The sequence below is a fragment of the Megalobrama amblycephala genome, linkage group LG13 (genome assembly GCF_018812025.1).
Source record: "Megalobrama amblycephala isolate DHTTF-2021 linkage group LG13, ASM1881202v1, whole genome shotgun sequence".
In the NCBI taxonomy this organism is placed as follows: domain Eukaryota; kingdom Metazoa; phylum Chordata; class Actinopteri; order Cypriniformes; family Xenocyprididae; genus Megalobrama; species Megalobrama amblycephala.
Genome location: NC_063056.1, coordinates 33451489 through 33468245, shown reverse-complemented (window position 1 = coordinate 33468245; position 16757 = coordinate 33451489). Strand labels below are relative to the sequence as shown.

The following is a 16757-nucleotide window of genomic DNA, read 5'->3' as shown; positions in this document are numbered from 1 at the left end:
CTAAAGTTTGAAACATGGGATCACGAAGAACGGGACCTTTAAAAGATCAGTTTGTCAACTTTGTCCAATTTAATGTGTCCTTGCTGAATAAAAGTATTAATTTCTTTTAAAAAAATCTTACTGACCCCAAACTTTTGAAAAATTAGGCCATTAAGAAACATGGCAGGTTTGACATCATTAAACACCATTGATTCTTGCATGTTATGTAATTTGTAATGTAGGCGAGTTTGAAAACAAATGCAAACTGGTTCCTTGCACACAGCAATGTATAGTTTCAGAAGACTTTCTTTGTATGAAAAACAAAAGCTGTAACATTCTACTGAAAAACTCTTAACAAACTTTAACATTTTCAGAGATCTAATAATAGCTCAAAATATCTCGGTGTTCTATAGTCTAACCTGTTTCAGGAATATGACGTGGCTCTATTATAACTGAGATGTGTTATTTGACTGACAGTTTTTCTCTACAATTACAACATGTTTTAATAGTAAAGCTCTAAATCAGTTACTAACAAGAGTGATATCGAAAGCGAGATAAGCAATTTATCTTCTCACTCAGCTGGCGAAACAAATCGAAAATAAATAAATAAATCAAGCTTTAATTGTTTTTGCGTCTCCCGGGCCCCCTATCTGGGTCTCAATTACAAACTGTGCCTGGTTCTCCCTCTGACAGAATTGGGCCAAGCGCAGGTTCAAGGCCATACGGACACAGAACAAACTGCTCTCTCAGCGTTCTCCATTAGATGATCGAGACTGATCGTCTGCAGTCCGCCGAGAGGCACAAGGTCACGTTCACTCTAGCAGAGCCTCCGCGGATTTGAAACCGCACTCTCTTCGATCAACCTCTCTTCACCTTTTTAACAGTTTTAGGGTAGGAGCTTACATATGTGGTATGAAAAGAATCTGTTAAGAAATGCTTAGTACACAAAAAGGAGAAGGAAAAATGCCGTTCACTAAAAACACTGATAAAAGCCCCAGCCATGCCCTAAATAAACCTCACTCTCCATCCTCCATCTGACAAGTTGAGCCTTACACAATGCTCCTAAACAAACCAGAACACAAATACGCACTAAAATGTCTTTGAATGGTCACACCTCTATTTCTTTGATTTTCATTTTTGTCTATGGAAATTCTTGGACTTTTGATAGTCAAAAGTCAAGGGGAGGAGAGATCTTTATCCCTTGCGTTGTACTGAGGAACAATGTGGACTGACCTTCAACACATTTCAATAATCTGAGTCCTTCAGTTTGTGAAAATGTTGTACACGTATCTATGAGAGAGAGAGGGAGAGAGAGTGCACAGAATTCGTTTCTCTCTTGCCATGTACAAAACTGAACAGAAGTAGGGTGGGGTGTGGGTGATACATGGAACATTTAAAATATACTGAATACTATGAATAAAAAATTAACCATAGACCATATAGATTTTGTTTTTTTTTAAACACCATGCCAAAAACTTTTTAGTTATAACATTTTAAAATTTAAAGATATTTTTCCCAAAAAATTCTAAATTTGGATTTGTGTCAATACAATAAAACAATTACTTTAGATGTAGAAATAAACATTATAATCCATTAAAATATAAATCACTCAAAACATTTTCATGTGTGGCATTTTACAAAAATAGCCTATATGTAGCTAAATTTAGAAATGATCATGATGATGGTTTTTCTAATTGGTAAAAAAAAAAATATATATATCACTATTTAATCTATTTTATTTGTATTTGCTCTGAAGTGGCTTAAAAGGGCTAAACAAAGATCTTATAGGGTTAGTTCAGCCAAAAATTAAATTTCTGTCATTAATTACTCACCCTCATATTGTTCCAAACCTTCATTCATCTTCATAACACAAATGAAGAATTTTGATGAAATCCAAGAGGATTATCATCTCCCATAGAAAGCAATGAAATTACCACATTTAAGGCCCATAAAGGTAGTAAAGACAACGTTAAAATAGTCCATGTGACTACAGTGGTTCAACCTTAATGCTATGAAGCAACAAGAATACTTTTGTGCATAAAAACAAAACAAAAATAATGAATTTCGTCTCTACCCTGTCAATCTACGCTGTTGACGTAATCAACACAGTGAAGCGCTTCCAGGTTCTACGTAAGAACGCTGACTTAGCATTGGCCAACGGCGTTCACGTGAGCACCACGACGCATGCGTGTGATGCTGACACAGGAGGCGGCCAATATGGAATCGGCATTCTGATATAGAAACCGGAAGCTCTTCAATGTGTCTTCAACGTAAACTGCGTAAAAGAATGACAAGGTAGAAAAGAAATTGTTGAATAAAGTCATTTTTTTTGTTTTGTTTTTGCACACAAAAATTATTCTCTTCGCTTCATAACATTAACATTGAACCCACTGTAGTCATGTTGACTATTTTAACGATGTCTTTTCTATTTTTCTGGACCTTGAATGTGGTAATTTCATTGCTTTATATGGGAGATTAAAAAAAAAACCTCTCAGATTTCATCTAAAATATCTTCATTTGTGTTCTGAAGGTGAACTAAGGTCTTACGAGTTTGGAGCGATAAGAGGGTGAGTAATTAATGAGAGAAATTTTATTTTTGGGTGAACTAATCCTTTAAAGGGATAGGTCACCCAAAAATGAAATTGTCATTTACTCACCCTCATGTCATTCTTACCTGTATGACTTACTGTCTTCACATAAATAAAGATATTTTGAGAAATGTCTCAGTGTTTTCCATTCATATAATATAACTCAGTTGTCATCAGAAATATTTTATTTTGTGTTTCACTGAAGAAAAAAAAAGGGTCAAAGATTTGGAAAGACATTTTGAGTAAGCTATCCCTTTAAGTATTGATGGAATATTCTGAAAAAAAGAAATGTGATAGATATGATAGTACGGACACACCCCTACTAATAAATATGAACAGTGGTGATAATGCCTTAGTAAGCACAACTAATGAAAATAAAACATATCTTGAGAAAGAGGTCTATTTGGGGTGTTAGTGACCAAATTAAAAGGAGTAATACCTCGATTCCATGTTTACAAAGCAGGAGTTGAATTCAGGATAAGAACAAATAAAAGATTATCATTTACAATGGAATAAGTCCAGGCTAAGAGATCATACAGTTCAGCGAAAACAAAAAGCACTATTGTTAACTTTGAAAGTGTTCTCTGAGAAGAGTGTTGTTGAAACAAGAACAGAGCTTCCCACAGAGAAAGAAAATCTTTTTTTCTCCAAAACCAAGGTAAACAAGAGACCAAATATCCAAGCACTGACTGTGCAGTGGTGGGAAAATCGAAAGATTGATTCCACTTGTGAAAATACCAAACTAAAACTTTCAGGATTGCATCACAATGTTATACTGAAACACATACTATATCAACTGTCTTAGTTCCCAATTAATTTCACAAAAAATTTGAACGTATTGACAAATTTTCTTAAAGTTCTGCATTTCTGAAGCCTGGGTTAGGGTATAAAACAACCAGTGACCAAAAAAAAAAGAAAAAAAAGAAAAGAAAAACAGTGACCACACCACACTCTTCCAGATACTTCTTAATCTTCTATCTGTCACCTAAAGTTAATGGGAGCTGCACAGGAAGTTAAATGCACTGCATAGTTATATATAGATGGAGCAGGGGCTGCTGGGACAGAGAGCAGTTTATAATCTTCCTCCTGGCTGTCCTGACAGTGCCTGCAGGCGGAGGCTCTCTGGAACTATTAGATAGCATAGAGATGTCAGTCCACAAGTACTGCGAAAAACTGAGAGAAACAGTGGACAGGGCAGCGGTAGAGAGGGAAATCCAGTGGAATGAGGCAGTCCTCTTCACACATGCAAATCCCATAACACACACATGGAAAGAGCAAATATACCCTTCTCATCATCCAAGGGGTGAACAGTCAGACACCTACTAAACTCTCCTTCACCTCCTCAATCATACACAAACATATCTTTCTGTAATATCTTCAGCATTGCACAGAACTATTGGGTATTACTTCGGCCTGTAGATTGCAACACTGACCACCCGCTTTTCAGAAATCACGATCTCGACCTATTCAATGTCTCCACAGGGACTTAAAAAAAACTAACTCATTAGCTCTGAGATGAATCACAAAATTACAAACGTGATTTCAAGCAAAAACAATGCGATACATACAGCAACAAGCATCAATATGATTTTTCACAATTAACCCGCGATACTTGTGATTAAAACTGTGCCAAATGGAGAGAATGAACTTCAAACAAACCTGGTTCACTTCGTCTCTAACCACACTGAGAAACAGCAGTTTTAAGACTTTGTGCTTATTTACACATTTTTCTTAATTAACTAACGACAGGAAATTAAATTAACACAAACTCAAAAAAAAAAAAAAAAAAAAAGATTTTTTTTTTTGAATAACACACAAAAGCACTGATGCAATTTGAGAACAAAAAATTGCAATATATCATTGTATCTGCGCAGGCCTAAAAGTGAAGTCAAAATCACAATGAAATCACATCTCATACTGCACATAAGGTCTGTTTATTTTATGTTATTGCCAAAAAACAATCTCTCTATGGATTTAAAGGGTTAGTTCACCCAAAAATGAAAATTCTGTCATTTATTACACACCCTCATGCCGTTCCACACCCGTGAGACCTTTGTTCATCTTCAGAACACAAATTAAGATATTTTAGTTGAAATCCGATGGCTCAGTGAGGCCTGCATAGGGAGCAATGACATTTCCTTTTTTAAGATCCATAAAGGTACTAAAAACACATCTAAATCTGTTCATGTGAGTACAGTGGTTCAATATTAATATTATAAAGCGACGAGAATATTTTTGGTGCACCAAAAAAAACCAAAATAACGACTTATATAGTGATGGCCGATTTCAAAACACTGCTTCAGGAAGATTCAGAGCATAATGGATCAGTGTATCGAATCATGATTCGGATCGCTTGTCAAACTGACAAAATGCTGAAATCACCTGACTTTGGCGCTCCGAACATCTGAATAGACACGCTGATTCATTATGCTCCAAAGCTTCCTGAAGCAGTGTTTTGAAATCGACCATCACTATATAAGTCGTTATTTTGTTTTTTTTGGTGCACCAAAAATATTCTTGTCACTTTATAATATTAATATTGAACCACTGTACTCATATGAACTGATTTAGATGTGTTTTTAGTACCTTTATGGATCTTGAGAGAGGCCTGGGATTTCAACTAAAATATCTTAATTTGTGTTCTGAAGATTAACGAAGGTCTTACAGGTGTGGAACATGAGGGTGAGTAATAAATGACAGAATTTTCATTTTTGGGTGAACTAACCCTTTAAAGAAAATGACTATTGCCTATTATTATAACTAGTGGCTCAACTAGTCACGTGACACTCCACTGGTTTTCTGTTTCACTGCAGGCACATCAGAAAACTCAAAGGACAGAAATATGTTGACAGTCTAAGCTGACGTTTCTGTGGCAACAATGCTATAGATCGGAATGCACATACTATTGCAACATGCATGTCATTGTCTGCAAATTACAACGACACTTATGGCATGTAATGACAGCGAGATAAACCTCTTTGACTTATTTTATGTTTCAAAATCTTGAACTTGACTGCAATGCCCAAACGTGCGGTCTAGGTAGGCATCAGCATACATGTATGCATTCGCTATGTCAGGGCACGATGAACTGGACTCTGTCACCCCAGTTATTCCAGGTTTGTTGTCATTGGCGCACCCATGCTTGCAAAAAGCTCTAGTCAAGCACACCACACAGTGGCAATGAACTTTAAACACTGCAATAGCCAGAGAACGACAGCAGGTTGGCAGGGGGGCAGTTTACTACTCATGTGATGCTTATATGGTTACTCCGAGGCCTATTTCGCGAAAGAATACAACAGTTCCTGCTCTGTTCCGTATGTTTAGCTACAGATAACATATATAGCTGTAGATAACAGCTGAAAAAACAAAGACACATTTGACAGGGTGGAACTATGAAGTGAGCGCGCATGTACGTCAGATCAAACCGGATGAAATCAATATTTTTCAATGCTCTACTTCAGGATATACGTGTTATATACGATCAAAATAAACAAATTCAATCCATACCCACTACAAAGTCTGGGTGTATCACTTATTCTCACTCTCAACTAAAGTTTCAAGCGTCCTCAACCGCAAATGCGCTTAAGCAAAACCTACTGAAGTCATCTATAACACTAATACATGTCACGCGAGACACGGTTAACTAGTTATTTTGGTTGGACACTGACAGAACAGCACATGACGGCTGACCTTAAACCTTATCGCTTTTCCAGCCGATGTACGTTGCTTTCAGCTGAAGCCGTTAATTTGAATGACGGTCGCTCGCCGAGCGCGAGCGGCGACAACAAGCTTTCCGCTAATGTTTAAATCACACCAACGGGCTTCTAATTATGTTTTAGCTGTGTTTCATGGCATACATTTACACACAACATAGTGTGGAACAACGTCTAAACAAACGGGGCTTTGTCTGAGCCTCTCAGCGGGTATTTTAAAGCGCTATAAAGCCGGCAATGGATTTCGGATAAAGGAAAAATGCCTTTTCTTGAAACTTACCAGCGGGTCCTTTTTCTTTTGCATCTTCCGTGAGCTTTCGTCGAATCTGTCTGACGGCCGCTGATGGCGTCATTGCGCATAGCACGCAAAAAGGGGGCGGGGCGACGGAAAGAGACTTGGGAACTGTCAATAAACTGATCGCAAGTCAAATAATTTCCAGGAAAGATAAGCTGTTGGATACAATGGCATAAATGCGTTCTTAGAAATCAACTATAATTATATAAAGAGTGACTATTTGCACTAGGCTAATTCCCTCTGTCAATATTATAACAAAGTAGGATATAACAAGGACATGATGACGGCTTTATCTCTACATTTTGAATATAATACAGTTCTCTCTTTTTAAAAAAACAGTTTTAAATAACTATAAATAACACATCGGTTTTGGGATCTGAAAATGACTTTCTAACAGTGTAAAGAAAACAAATGATGAAAAATGTTATATTAAAAATATTTTTTGCTGTTCTATCCCAATTTGATAAACCATGCACCGTTTTATTTTTATTTTATTTATTTTTTGCTATGCGTTTCAAACTTTGATATATATGGATTCATTAACATTTTAAAGTAATCTAGTTGGATAAACTGATGGTTGTATTTCACTGATTCATATCATACCCAGATCCGCAGCGCCACACAGTGGAGATTTGAATAAGTGGACCTTTCTCGTTACCAATGACAACTGTTCAAACAAACATCCCAGCACTGAAAACAAACTTTAGCACAGAAATCCGTGAGTAACTAAAAAACCAAACAAATAGGTTAAAGACGTTGCTTTTCTAAATATCGTGTTCTTGGGAATCAGGTAGGGTTGTATCATTGTTTTAAATAGTTTTTTTGCTACTTTTCTGTATTCTAGATGACACGATCATCAATAGTTAGTTCCAGTTAACTCCTGTTTTTGGAAACATGAGCTCACCGCTGTCCACCCTGAGGAAGAACAGACGAGCTCCTCTACCAGAGATACAGAGTGATGATGGGTAAGTTCATACAGAATGCTGTGGGCCTAGTGAATGTGAAATACTGACACATTCCTAATCATAAGCACGTGTATCTGTAAACATGTTAACATGACACATGTTAACTGCAAAAGAGTTAAGAATTAAGGTGAAGAGTTAAGTGTGAAACCATCAGGAACCTTTTAGTCTCCAGCGCCACCATTTTCCAGAACTGCAACCTACCTGGAGTCTCCAGAAGTGCAAGGTGTCTCAGAGACTTAGTTAGGTTAGCTAAAGAATCCTAAAAAATGACCCGCTCTTAATAAGAATCACAAGCTGAAGTGTTATAAAATACATGAAGACTGGGTTTTTATAGGCCTTATAGACAGACAGATTGAGAGTGACTCCTGAAGGACCAGCACCACATCCTCTTTTACCACTGTTTGAAGAATTTATCTTCCAGAATCTGGCAGTAAGTTTTGGAAGATCATTTTTAGTCCATCTCTGCAAGATGGACATTTCAGGATAAGAGAGGGACTAAAAGTAAACTCCCACACCTTACTGCCAGATTTTGGAAGATAAATTCTTCAAACAGTGGTACAAGAGGATGTGGTGCTGGTCCTTCAGGAGTCACTCTCAAGCTGTCTGTCTATAAAGCCTATAAAAACCCAGTCTTCATGTATTTCACAACATTTCAGCTTGTGATTATTATTAAGAGCGGGTCATTTTTTAGGATTCTTTAGCTAACCTAAGTCTCTGAGATCCTGACACCTTGCACTTCTGGAGACTCCAGGTAGGTTGCAGTTCTGGAAAATGGTGGCGCTGGAGACTAAAGGGTTCCTGATGGTTTCACACTTAATTCTTCACCTTAATTCTTCAATCTTTTGCAGTTAACATGTGTCTTTTCTTTTCCACCTGATTTTGTATGACCCCGCTGACCCCATGAGCATTTTGCTTTCCCTTGGTCATGCTTTCACTTTGCAAATTCTAGTATTGCATTAGTATTGCGTCCTTCTCTTGAGTATTTAATAATTTTTGACTTTTCAGTCTGAGTTAAATCTCTTTTTTTGGCTCATTTTGCCTGTAAAAGCAAACCTGCCTAATAATTCTGCACACCTGAATATAAGGCATTTTTCATTTCCAGCCTTCATGAACAATTATATATCACTTATAAATGATTAAAAACAATATTAATAGTAGTTATTAAGATTGATGTGGATTGGAATTGGTAAAATGTGCTTGGAAAAAAAATATGATCAGAAAATCAGCTTGCCTAATAATTCTGCACACAGTGTATATATATATATATATATATATATATATATATATATATATATAGAGATTTTTTAGAGATGCACCAATACAAAATTTCTCCACCAATGCCGATAGCCTATTATTTAGTGATATCTGCACCATAGTTTGGGGGTTCTTCCTTTTATACCTTCTTTTAAATTATTTATTTATTATAATGAAATTATCATTAATCATTATATTTTTAATCATTATATTTGAAAGAAATGCAAATGAAAAACTAAAACTTTATTCTCTCCATTTCATCAACTTTCAGAGTAACTTGTACCATAAACACATTCAAAGTAATATTAACACATTAACTAAATTCTGAAGATTAAATTAATATTTCTTAACTTTCTGAATGTTATTAATTCATATAAGCTAACTACTATTAACATCAAACTGGTTTCTTAGCATTTTCTTTACACAAAGAACAAATTCAGTGCATTTTCCTGCCTTCTTTTGATTAATGGGATATATATAGGATAGACAGGAAGCGACTTAATTTTTTTTTTTTTTTTTTTTTTTTGAATATGTTAGCCATGAATTTAATCCCATCCTCCCCATAAAATTACAGAAATATTATCAAAAGATGTTTACCATTTTAAATGAACTATAATTAGACAATTATGCTAGGTTCCTGTTCTTTAAATTGAGTAAATATTCAAGTTATAATTAGGTTCCAAGCAAATCTGTGAAAGTCTGCTGTAGCCTTTTATCAAAATACTTCCTTAAATGTTAACACAATCATATTGATTTTTTTAAAGTTACTAAGCTCAAAGCTACTGCGTTACAAGAATGACCCAGACAATCTTTGAAATAATCAGATGTGGTATCTGTTTTTGTGATCTAGGGAAAGAAAGCCTTACAAAGAAAGGTCAGACACTGGTAAGACTTACAGACATTTTACAGTTTCCCCATCTGTCCTAACAATCAAATTAAATGGCAAGATAAATGTCAAGAGTCAGAACAATTTGAACTGCTTTTCTAATGCCATGCTTTGCAGATTATATAAATGGCAGGTTTCTATACAAATATAAAAACAAATGGGAAATAAAATTAGAATGTACAAAATGCACAGAGAGAGAACACAATACATCAATACAAGAAATGGGACATCTGATAATATAAATCACTTAAATGGATCGATTTTGATGTTTCAGACTACGAGGCTACATTATTCCGAGACATTTTCCCACAAAACCAGCAAGTGCCACACATTATGGACAATCTTTCCACTGTAAGATCAAAGAGCATGCAAAAGAAGAAGGCAAAAGAAGGTACCATGACTGAATCAACCAATTAAATGAAATGAGCTATCATCACAACTTTAAATATGGTGTCTTTTAAATCTTCTCTAAATGTGTCAACAGCTCCACTGAGTGACTTCGAACTGATGTCAAGTATGATGCAGAAGATCGGTCAGCTTGAGAGAAAGGTCAAATCTCAGGCTGTGGATATAGAGCATAAAGTAAGACACTTCCTTTATTCTTACGATCTCACGGTCTTACAGACTTAACACCTACATCTGCTTTGCTGTACATTTAAAGTGTTCAAGTTTGTGTGTTGTATAATCATCCGTGTTATGTCAGATGTCTCTGTGTGCACAAGTGATATCATTTTTCAGGTGTCATGTTGTATTAGCACTTATTTTTCTCACACTTCCTGCTCAAGGCAAGAAGAATAGCAGTTCTGGAAGAGAAACTCAATCTTCTGCAAGAGGCAAAAGGTAATCAATATGTGTTACGCAAACAAGTTAAAATTGCAGCAGGATTAAGTTAGCACGATAGAAACTACAATAAAATCAATAATATCAAATTACAATAAGAACCCATAAGGAAAACACATTGTTAATACTGGATTTAAATTCCTTTTAAATCCCCCAATTCACCTTACAGTAATGAGAAAAACAATCATATATTATTTGAAATTAGGATTTATAATATAATGTAAATTTCAAGTATTTTAAATGTTAATCTATTTAATCTATGCTGATTTTAATAAATAATTAAATAAAATTAGTTCACACCAGAATTAAAATTTCCTGATAATTTACTCACCCCATGTCATCCAAGATGTTCATGTCTTTATTTCATCAGTCGAAAAGAAATTTAGAATTTTTGAGGAAAACATTCCAGGATTTTTCTCCATATAGTGGACTTCAACAGGGTCCAAATTGCAGTTTCATTGCAGCTTCAAATGGCTCTACTCGATCCCAGCCAAGGAATAAGGGTCTTATCTAGCGAAACGATCAGCCATTTTCTAAAAATAGTACAATTTATGTACTTTTTAACCACAAATGCTCATCTTGCAATAGCTCTGCGACAGCTTAACGCATTACGTAATCATGTTAGAAAGGTCACGTGTGACATAGCCGGAAATACCAACCCAGTGCTTACAAAACGTGCAAAGACTAAGTCAAACAGCCTTTACAAAACAAAAAAAAAAATGACAATTTTGAAGTTGGAGGAGAAAATGAGTTTTTCGTTTTTTCCGCCTACGTCACGCGTGACCTTTCCAACGTGATTACATAATGCGTGAAGTTGTGGATGCGCATCGCAGAGCTAGTGAACGTGCATTTGTGTTTAAAAAGTATATAAAGACCCTTAAGTATATAAAGGTGATGATACACGGGGCAACTTTTTGAGCAATGTTGCTGGGCAATGTTGCCGTCAACGGGCAACCTGATGAGACACAGGGCAACTAAATAGGGCAACAGACAGTTGGCAGCAACTAATCAGAGAGGAGCAAATCTATTGCCAACTCAATAAATACTTTATTATAAACACTTGTTAGGCACTTTATTTCAACTTTTCAAATATTTTCTTCATTTTTATTAAAAAATAAATGCCTTTCTGATCTGATTTGTGACAGGAAAAGGGAGAAGAGCGAGTTCGGCAAAAGGCAGATTCGATCGCATCAAAAGCTATTTATATGTCAAACGCCCTACAGCCTACGATACTACAGACGTTAAAAAATCCTGTCTTTTTAGTATTTAACTGAAATCATTCAATAGCTTTATTACAGCATACACACATTACTTTCGGACAGTTGTTGGTATTTTAAGCAATATATGAGGTAAATTCCCTGTTTTGGGTTGATGCATGACAACTTACCAGCGTAAAAAGATAAAAGTTCACACTCCTTTTCTCCGCTCCACTGCCGGTGAGAGGCCGCCATCTTGTTTGAATTTTTTCTGAAATCTCCGAACCGGTCACATGATCGGCTGCTAACATTCTGATTGGAGGATCTCAAAAAATTGCCCACGACCGATCTAATGTATCCAGATATATATTTGTTGCTCATTCTCAGTGGGAAAGTGCCCAAGCAACGTTGCTCGGCAACATTGCTCAAAAAGTTGCCCCGTGTATCATCACCTTAAGACCCTTATTCCTCAGCTAGGATTGTGTAGAGCCCTTTGAAGCTGCATTGAAACTGCAATTTGGACCTTCAACCCGTTGGTCCCCGTTTAAGTCCACTATAAGGAGAAAATTCCTGGAATGTTTTCCTCAAAAACCTTAATTTCTTTTCAACTGAAGAAAGAAAGACATGAACATCTTGGATGACATGGGGTGAGTAAATTATCAGGAAATTTCTGTAGTGAACTAATCCTTAACATAATTAAGTATTTATTTAATCTATGCTGATTTTAATAATAATAAAAAATAGGCATGTCCAGACCGTATGATTCTCATCATTGTTTTACTGTTTTTGTATCTAATGAATCTGAAAGAATTGAATGAAAGAATCTAATGAGACACATCAAGTAAAATAATGAGATTTACAAACAAACCCTAAAGTAAAACATTTGGACATGATTACAGGGGTTAATAGATTATTTGGGTTTACATTAAAAAAACAAATGTGTTTGTCTTTGGCTTTAGAGAAATCTGCAAGTAATGAGAACCAAGATGAAGAATTGGTTCAACTGTGCCTCAAGCTTCAAAACCAAGTGTGGGAAATGGAGGTGAGGTGCTTTGATTGATTGTGGTGAGGTTTGTTGTGACGTTTCCTTTAACCTCTTACTAATGTATGTTATGGTACGCAGAAAACAATAATACAGAAGTCATTCCTGTATAATCACACCAAAATAGGTATTAGTGACTCAACAGAATGGCATTTTTCCACCCACACAGAAGTTTCTGAATGATTATGGAATGATCTGGGTTGGAGGTTATGCAGAACACGACGAGCAAGCTAACAGCCAACTTCCAGGAGTAACTTGCATACGCAAGAGTTTCGAAATGAACTATGACCTTGTCGTGCAGAACATCCAAGAACTGAACATTGAAGCAGGGGAAGGGGAGTCTCATGTGACTGCCATTCCTGGTGGGGCCAAACTTACCCAGAAGTCTTCCATACCTCTTTGGCTCTACAAAAATGGCATTGTCATGTTCAGTGGTCCATTCCGCTCCTATCAAGACCCAACCACACAGGTTCAGTTGTTTTCCTGCTTTCGACTTATATCACTAAATTCAACTACATAAATATTGTACATTTCCTGCTGCCTGCTTCAGTTTACTTTAAATGAATAATAAATCAAATGTATGGTTCCTTGTATGATTTACCTCCATATTGCAGGTTTGCATGCAGGACTTGATGGATGGGTTTTTTCCTTCTGAGCTTCAGGAAAAGTTTCCTAATGGTGTGCCCTTCCAGGTGTGTACTGTGAATTTATGCAGTTTTCATTATAATTACTACATTTACTATTGCTCATATTTAGGGTTAAACATTTACCAAACCCCTAAACCTAAAGTTCAAAAGGTTTGAGGTCAATTTATTCCTGTGATGACAAAGCCTAATTTTCAGGATCATTATTCCAGTCTTAAAGGGATAGTTCACCCAAAAATTCTGTCATCACTTACTCACCCTCAGGTTGTTTTCTAAACCTGTATGAGTTTCTTTCTTCGGTTGAGCACAAAAGAAGGTATTTTAAAGAATATGGGTAATCAACGCCACTGATTTCCATAGTAGGAAAAAAAAAAACTATAGAACTCAATATCTACAGTCAGCTGTTACCAACATTCTTTAAAATATTTATGTTCAACAGTAGAAAGAAACTCATACAGGTTCGGAACAACTTGAGGGTAAGTAAATGATTCATGATTCAAATGATGTTTCATTTTTGGGTGAACTATCCCTTGAGTCACATGATCCTTCAGAAATCATTCTAATATGCTGATTTGGTGCTCAAGAAACATTTTATTATTATCAATGTTAAAAAAAACTGCAGCATAATATTTTTGTGGATCCTTTTTTTCAGGATTCTTTCATGAATAGAAAGTTCAAAAGAACAGCATTTAGTTAAAATAGAAATCTTTTGTAACAATATATACTTTTGATTTATTTAATGCATGCTTGCTGAATTTCTGACCTTTTAAACTTTCGAATAGTAGGGTAGGTTTTCAACTTTGCCAAGTGGCGTAGACATGTATTAATACCTTAATTCTTGTGACCTGTTGAGAAGACATTTACGTGGCATTAAATTAATGAAAGGAAACTAAATTTAGTTATATTGTTCCTGAACCACACAAACAGGTTCATGACAAACGGGATGAGGAGTTTGTAGTTAGGCGACCATGGACTGAGTTTCCTGGAAGAGGACAAACTATAGATGGAGCAAGAAGGCAGTCGGTGGACAGATCTGAGCAGACCATCTCCACAGCACCAAAACAGAGTCAGATACCAGGTTTGAACATGTTATTGGTATGACTTGACTTGTAAATTTACTGCTACTGTATTATTGTACTTTACATCTTGGATTTGAATCCTTCTTGTGTGGCATTTAGGCAGAAAACTGTCAATGGAACAGTTTCTGCGAAAACTCCCAGAGTCTGTGGTGAAGGCAGGCAAAGTGATTAGTATACGAGACTCAGTGAAGGCTCATCTACAGGTCAGTATAGTCATGTTTCAGTCTGTTCCGTTTAGGGTCGATCAGTCACATTTCCCATTGAACTGAATTTGTGTTTTGTTAAGGGCTTCCCTGATGGTGCCAATAGTCATACAGCAACCACTGTGGAAACATCTGCACTGGGGGCTTTGAGAGAACGGTATAAAAAAAACCCCATCTTAAAGTTGTGACCAAACAGAATAGCTTTGATAGATAGCATAAAAGTTGATTAGAGTTGCTGACATGAATGATTCATTTTTTCCAACCCATGTGGTCTGATTCAGTGAGACAGATTTTACACTATCTGCAAAAGACGTCACCACACTACGAGTGAAGTCGGAGGATGGTATGGAGACATTTATCATGAAAATGTACTTGACTGAGACTATTGGAGATCTCCGTCATTACCTGGACATAAAAAGGTGCGTTTGAGAGAGTTGAGTTAAAGGGTTTGAGAAACTACTAGCATTTTAAATTATCATAAACATACTCCAAATGTCCGCAACTTAATTATATTGCCCGTTTACTGGTGCGAGGGCGGGACAACCTGTCACTCATATGATATCACAACAGTAGCAAAACACAACTATCCAATGATCCAATTAATTCCAGATGGAAAAAAGTCCTGCCCTACATTTTTTTCTTGTTCGTGAAGCCATTTCACTTGAATATGCATCATAAAACGAAATAAAAGACAAATCACAACTTCCATTTCATGCTGCTTTAAGGCCAAATTTTAAAGGGATAATTCACCCAAAAATGAAAATCACCCTCAAGTTGTTCCAAACCTGTATGAATTTCTTTCTTCTGCTGAACACAAAAGATATTTTGAAGAATGTATGTAACCAAACATTTGTGGAGCACCATTGACTTCCATAGTATGAAGAAAAAAAAAAAAAAAAAAAAACTTTGGAAGTCAATGGTGCTTTTCCAGTAAGTTTACAGACAATAATTTGAGCCAATCTCTTTTGACAGAGGACCGGGTGCTGTGCCATATGACATCATTAGCGCATTTCCACAGCGGTGCTACAGTGATGACACCCAGACGCTACTGTCCTGTGGTCTGACTCCAAATGCAGCACTGCTCCTGCGTCCACAAGCTTTAACTCACAGACAGTGTGGAGACACATACAGAACAACCCAACTATTCTCATGTGATGTTAAATAACGTGCAAGCTTTATCATTAGCACACTTTCACAGCATTGCCGTCTCACTCATCATGCATAAACAAGTATGAATTTTTGGAAATTGATAAATCAGTAGTGAAATGTCTAAACATCAATAAATAGAAAAATCAGTTTGATCATTAAATTATTAATAAATAAATTAAAAAAAAACAACAACTCAAATTACAATATTTAAGTTATGATAAAATGGAAAACTTTTTTTCTATTCTCTGTAAATGAACCAGGAAGTGACACCCAATCTGCTGTTAAAGTGGTTTATGGTTTGTTTAATTCCCATGTTATTGTAAATCTTCCAACTAAGTCCGTTGAACATATGGCACAATTTGCAGAAATTTCCAGGGAAATGTATTAACTTAAAAATAGTCTTTTGCGTGAGGTCAAATACACTAAAACTGCACTATTTGCAAAAATTAACTTATAAATCGGGACCCACTTTATATTAAGTGGCCTTAACTACTATGTACTTACATTTAAATTAATCATTTGATACAATGCACTTATTGTGTACATACTTGTTTTTACATTGTACTTAAAGTTTAAAAACACCTGCATGTAATTACATCTGTAATTAATTTCTGTAATTACATTTATAATTACACTGTTGACCCATCCCTTAACCCTTACACCTACCCATACCACCAAACCTGTCCCTAACCTTACCTGTATCCACCTCAATAGCAGCAAATGTGCTTTGCAATTCAATATGAACCCAATAAGTACATTGTACTTATTTTTTGATGTAAGTACATAGTAGTTAAGGCCACTTAATATAAAGTGGGACCATAAATCGTTTTTTGTCAAATACACTGAAACTGCACTATTTGCAAAAATTAACTTAGAAATCGTCTTTTGCGTGAGGTCAAATACACTGAAACTGCACTGTTTGCT

At 35.9% G+C, this 16757-nt stretch overlaps 2 protein-coding genes across 3 annotated transcripts in view; one reads left to right on the top strand and one right to left on the bottom strand.

Moving 5' to 3' along the window:
- The window catches only part of atp2c1 (ATPase secretory pathway Ca2+ transporting 1), a 38558-nt gene extending 31846 nt beyond the window's left edge, over nucleotides 1-6712 (bottom strand). The window contains exon 1 of the mRNA XM_048154158.1: nucleotides 6561-6712. Within this exon, the coding sequence (XP_048010115.1) occupies nucleotides 6561-6584 (24 nt within the window). The 5' untranslated portion in view covers nucleotides 6585-6712. The remainder of the gene's footprint in view (nucleotides 1-6560) is intronic.
- A 431-nt stretch (nucleotides 6713-7143) lies between these two features.
- ubxn11 (UBX domain protein 11) lies at nucleotides 7144-15979 on the top strand. Of its 2 annotated transcripts, XM_048154160.1 has the most exons (14): nucleotides 7144-7293; nucleotides 7420-7540; nucleotides 9645-9679; nucleotides 9955-10071; nucleotides 10165-10262; nucleotides 10466-10520; nucleotides 12676-12758; nucleotides 12928-13227; nucleotides 13373-13450; nucleotides 14330-14480; nucleotides 14581-14684; nucleotides 14768-14841; nucleotides 14966-15103; nucleotides 15657-15979. In XM_048154160.1, the coding sequence occupies exons 2-14, from the start codon at nucleotides 7470-7472 to the stop codon at nucleotides 15847-15849; spliced, it is 1497 nt and encodes a 498-aa protein (XP_048010117.1). In that variant the 5' UTR covers nucleotides 7144-7293; nucleotides 7420-7469; the 3' UTR covers nucleotides 15850-15979. The 2 variants fall into 2 exon arrangements, with proteins under 2 accessions (XP_048010117.1, XP_048010118.1); XM_048154161.1 differs by lacking the exon at nucleotides 9645-9679 and having other exon boundaries at nucleotides 7247-7293.
- Nucleotides 15980-16757: the final 778 nt, after the last annotated feature.

Excerpts from the sequence above, each read along its gene's own strand:
- ubxn11 (XM_048154160.1), top strand. The coding sequence starts at position 7,470 with ATGAGCTCACCGCTGTCCACCCTGAGGAAGAACAGACGAGCTCCTCTA. Across the intron at positions 13,228-13,372 it reads ATCAAGACCCAACCACACAG|GTTTGCATGCAGGACTTGAT; the intron begins GTTCAGTTGTTT and ends TCCATATTGCAG. Across the intron at positions 13,451-14,329 it reads CTAATGGTGTGCCCTTCCAG|GTTCATGACAAACGGGATGA; the intron begins GTGTGTACTGTG and ends CCACACAAACAG.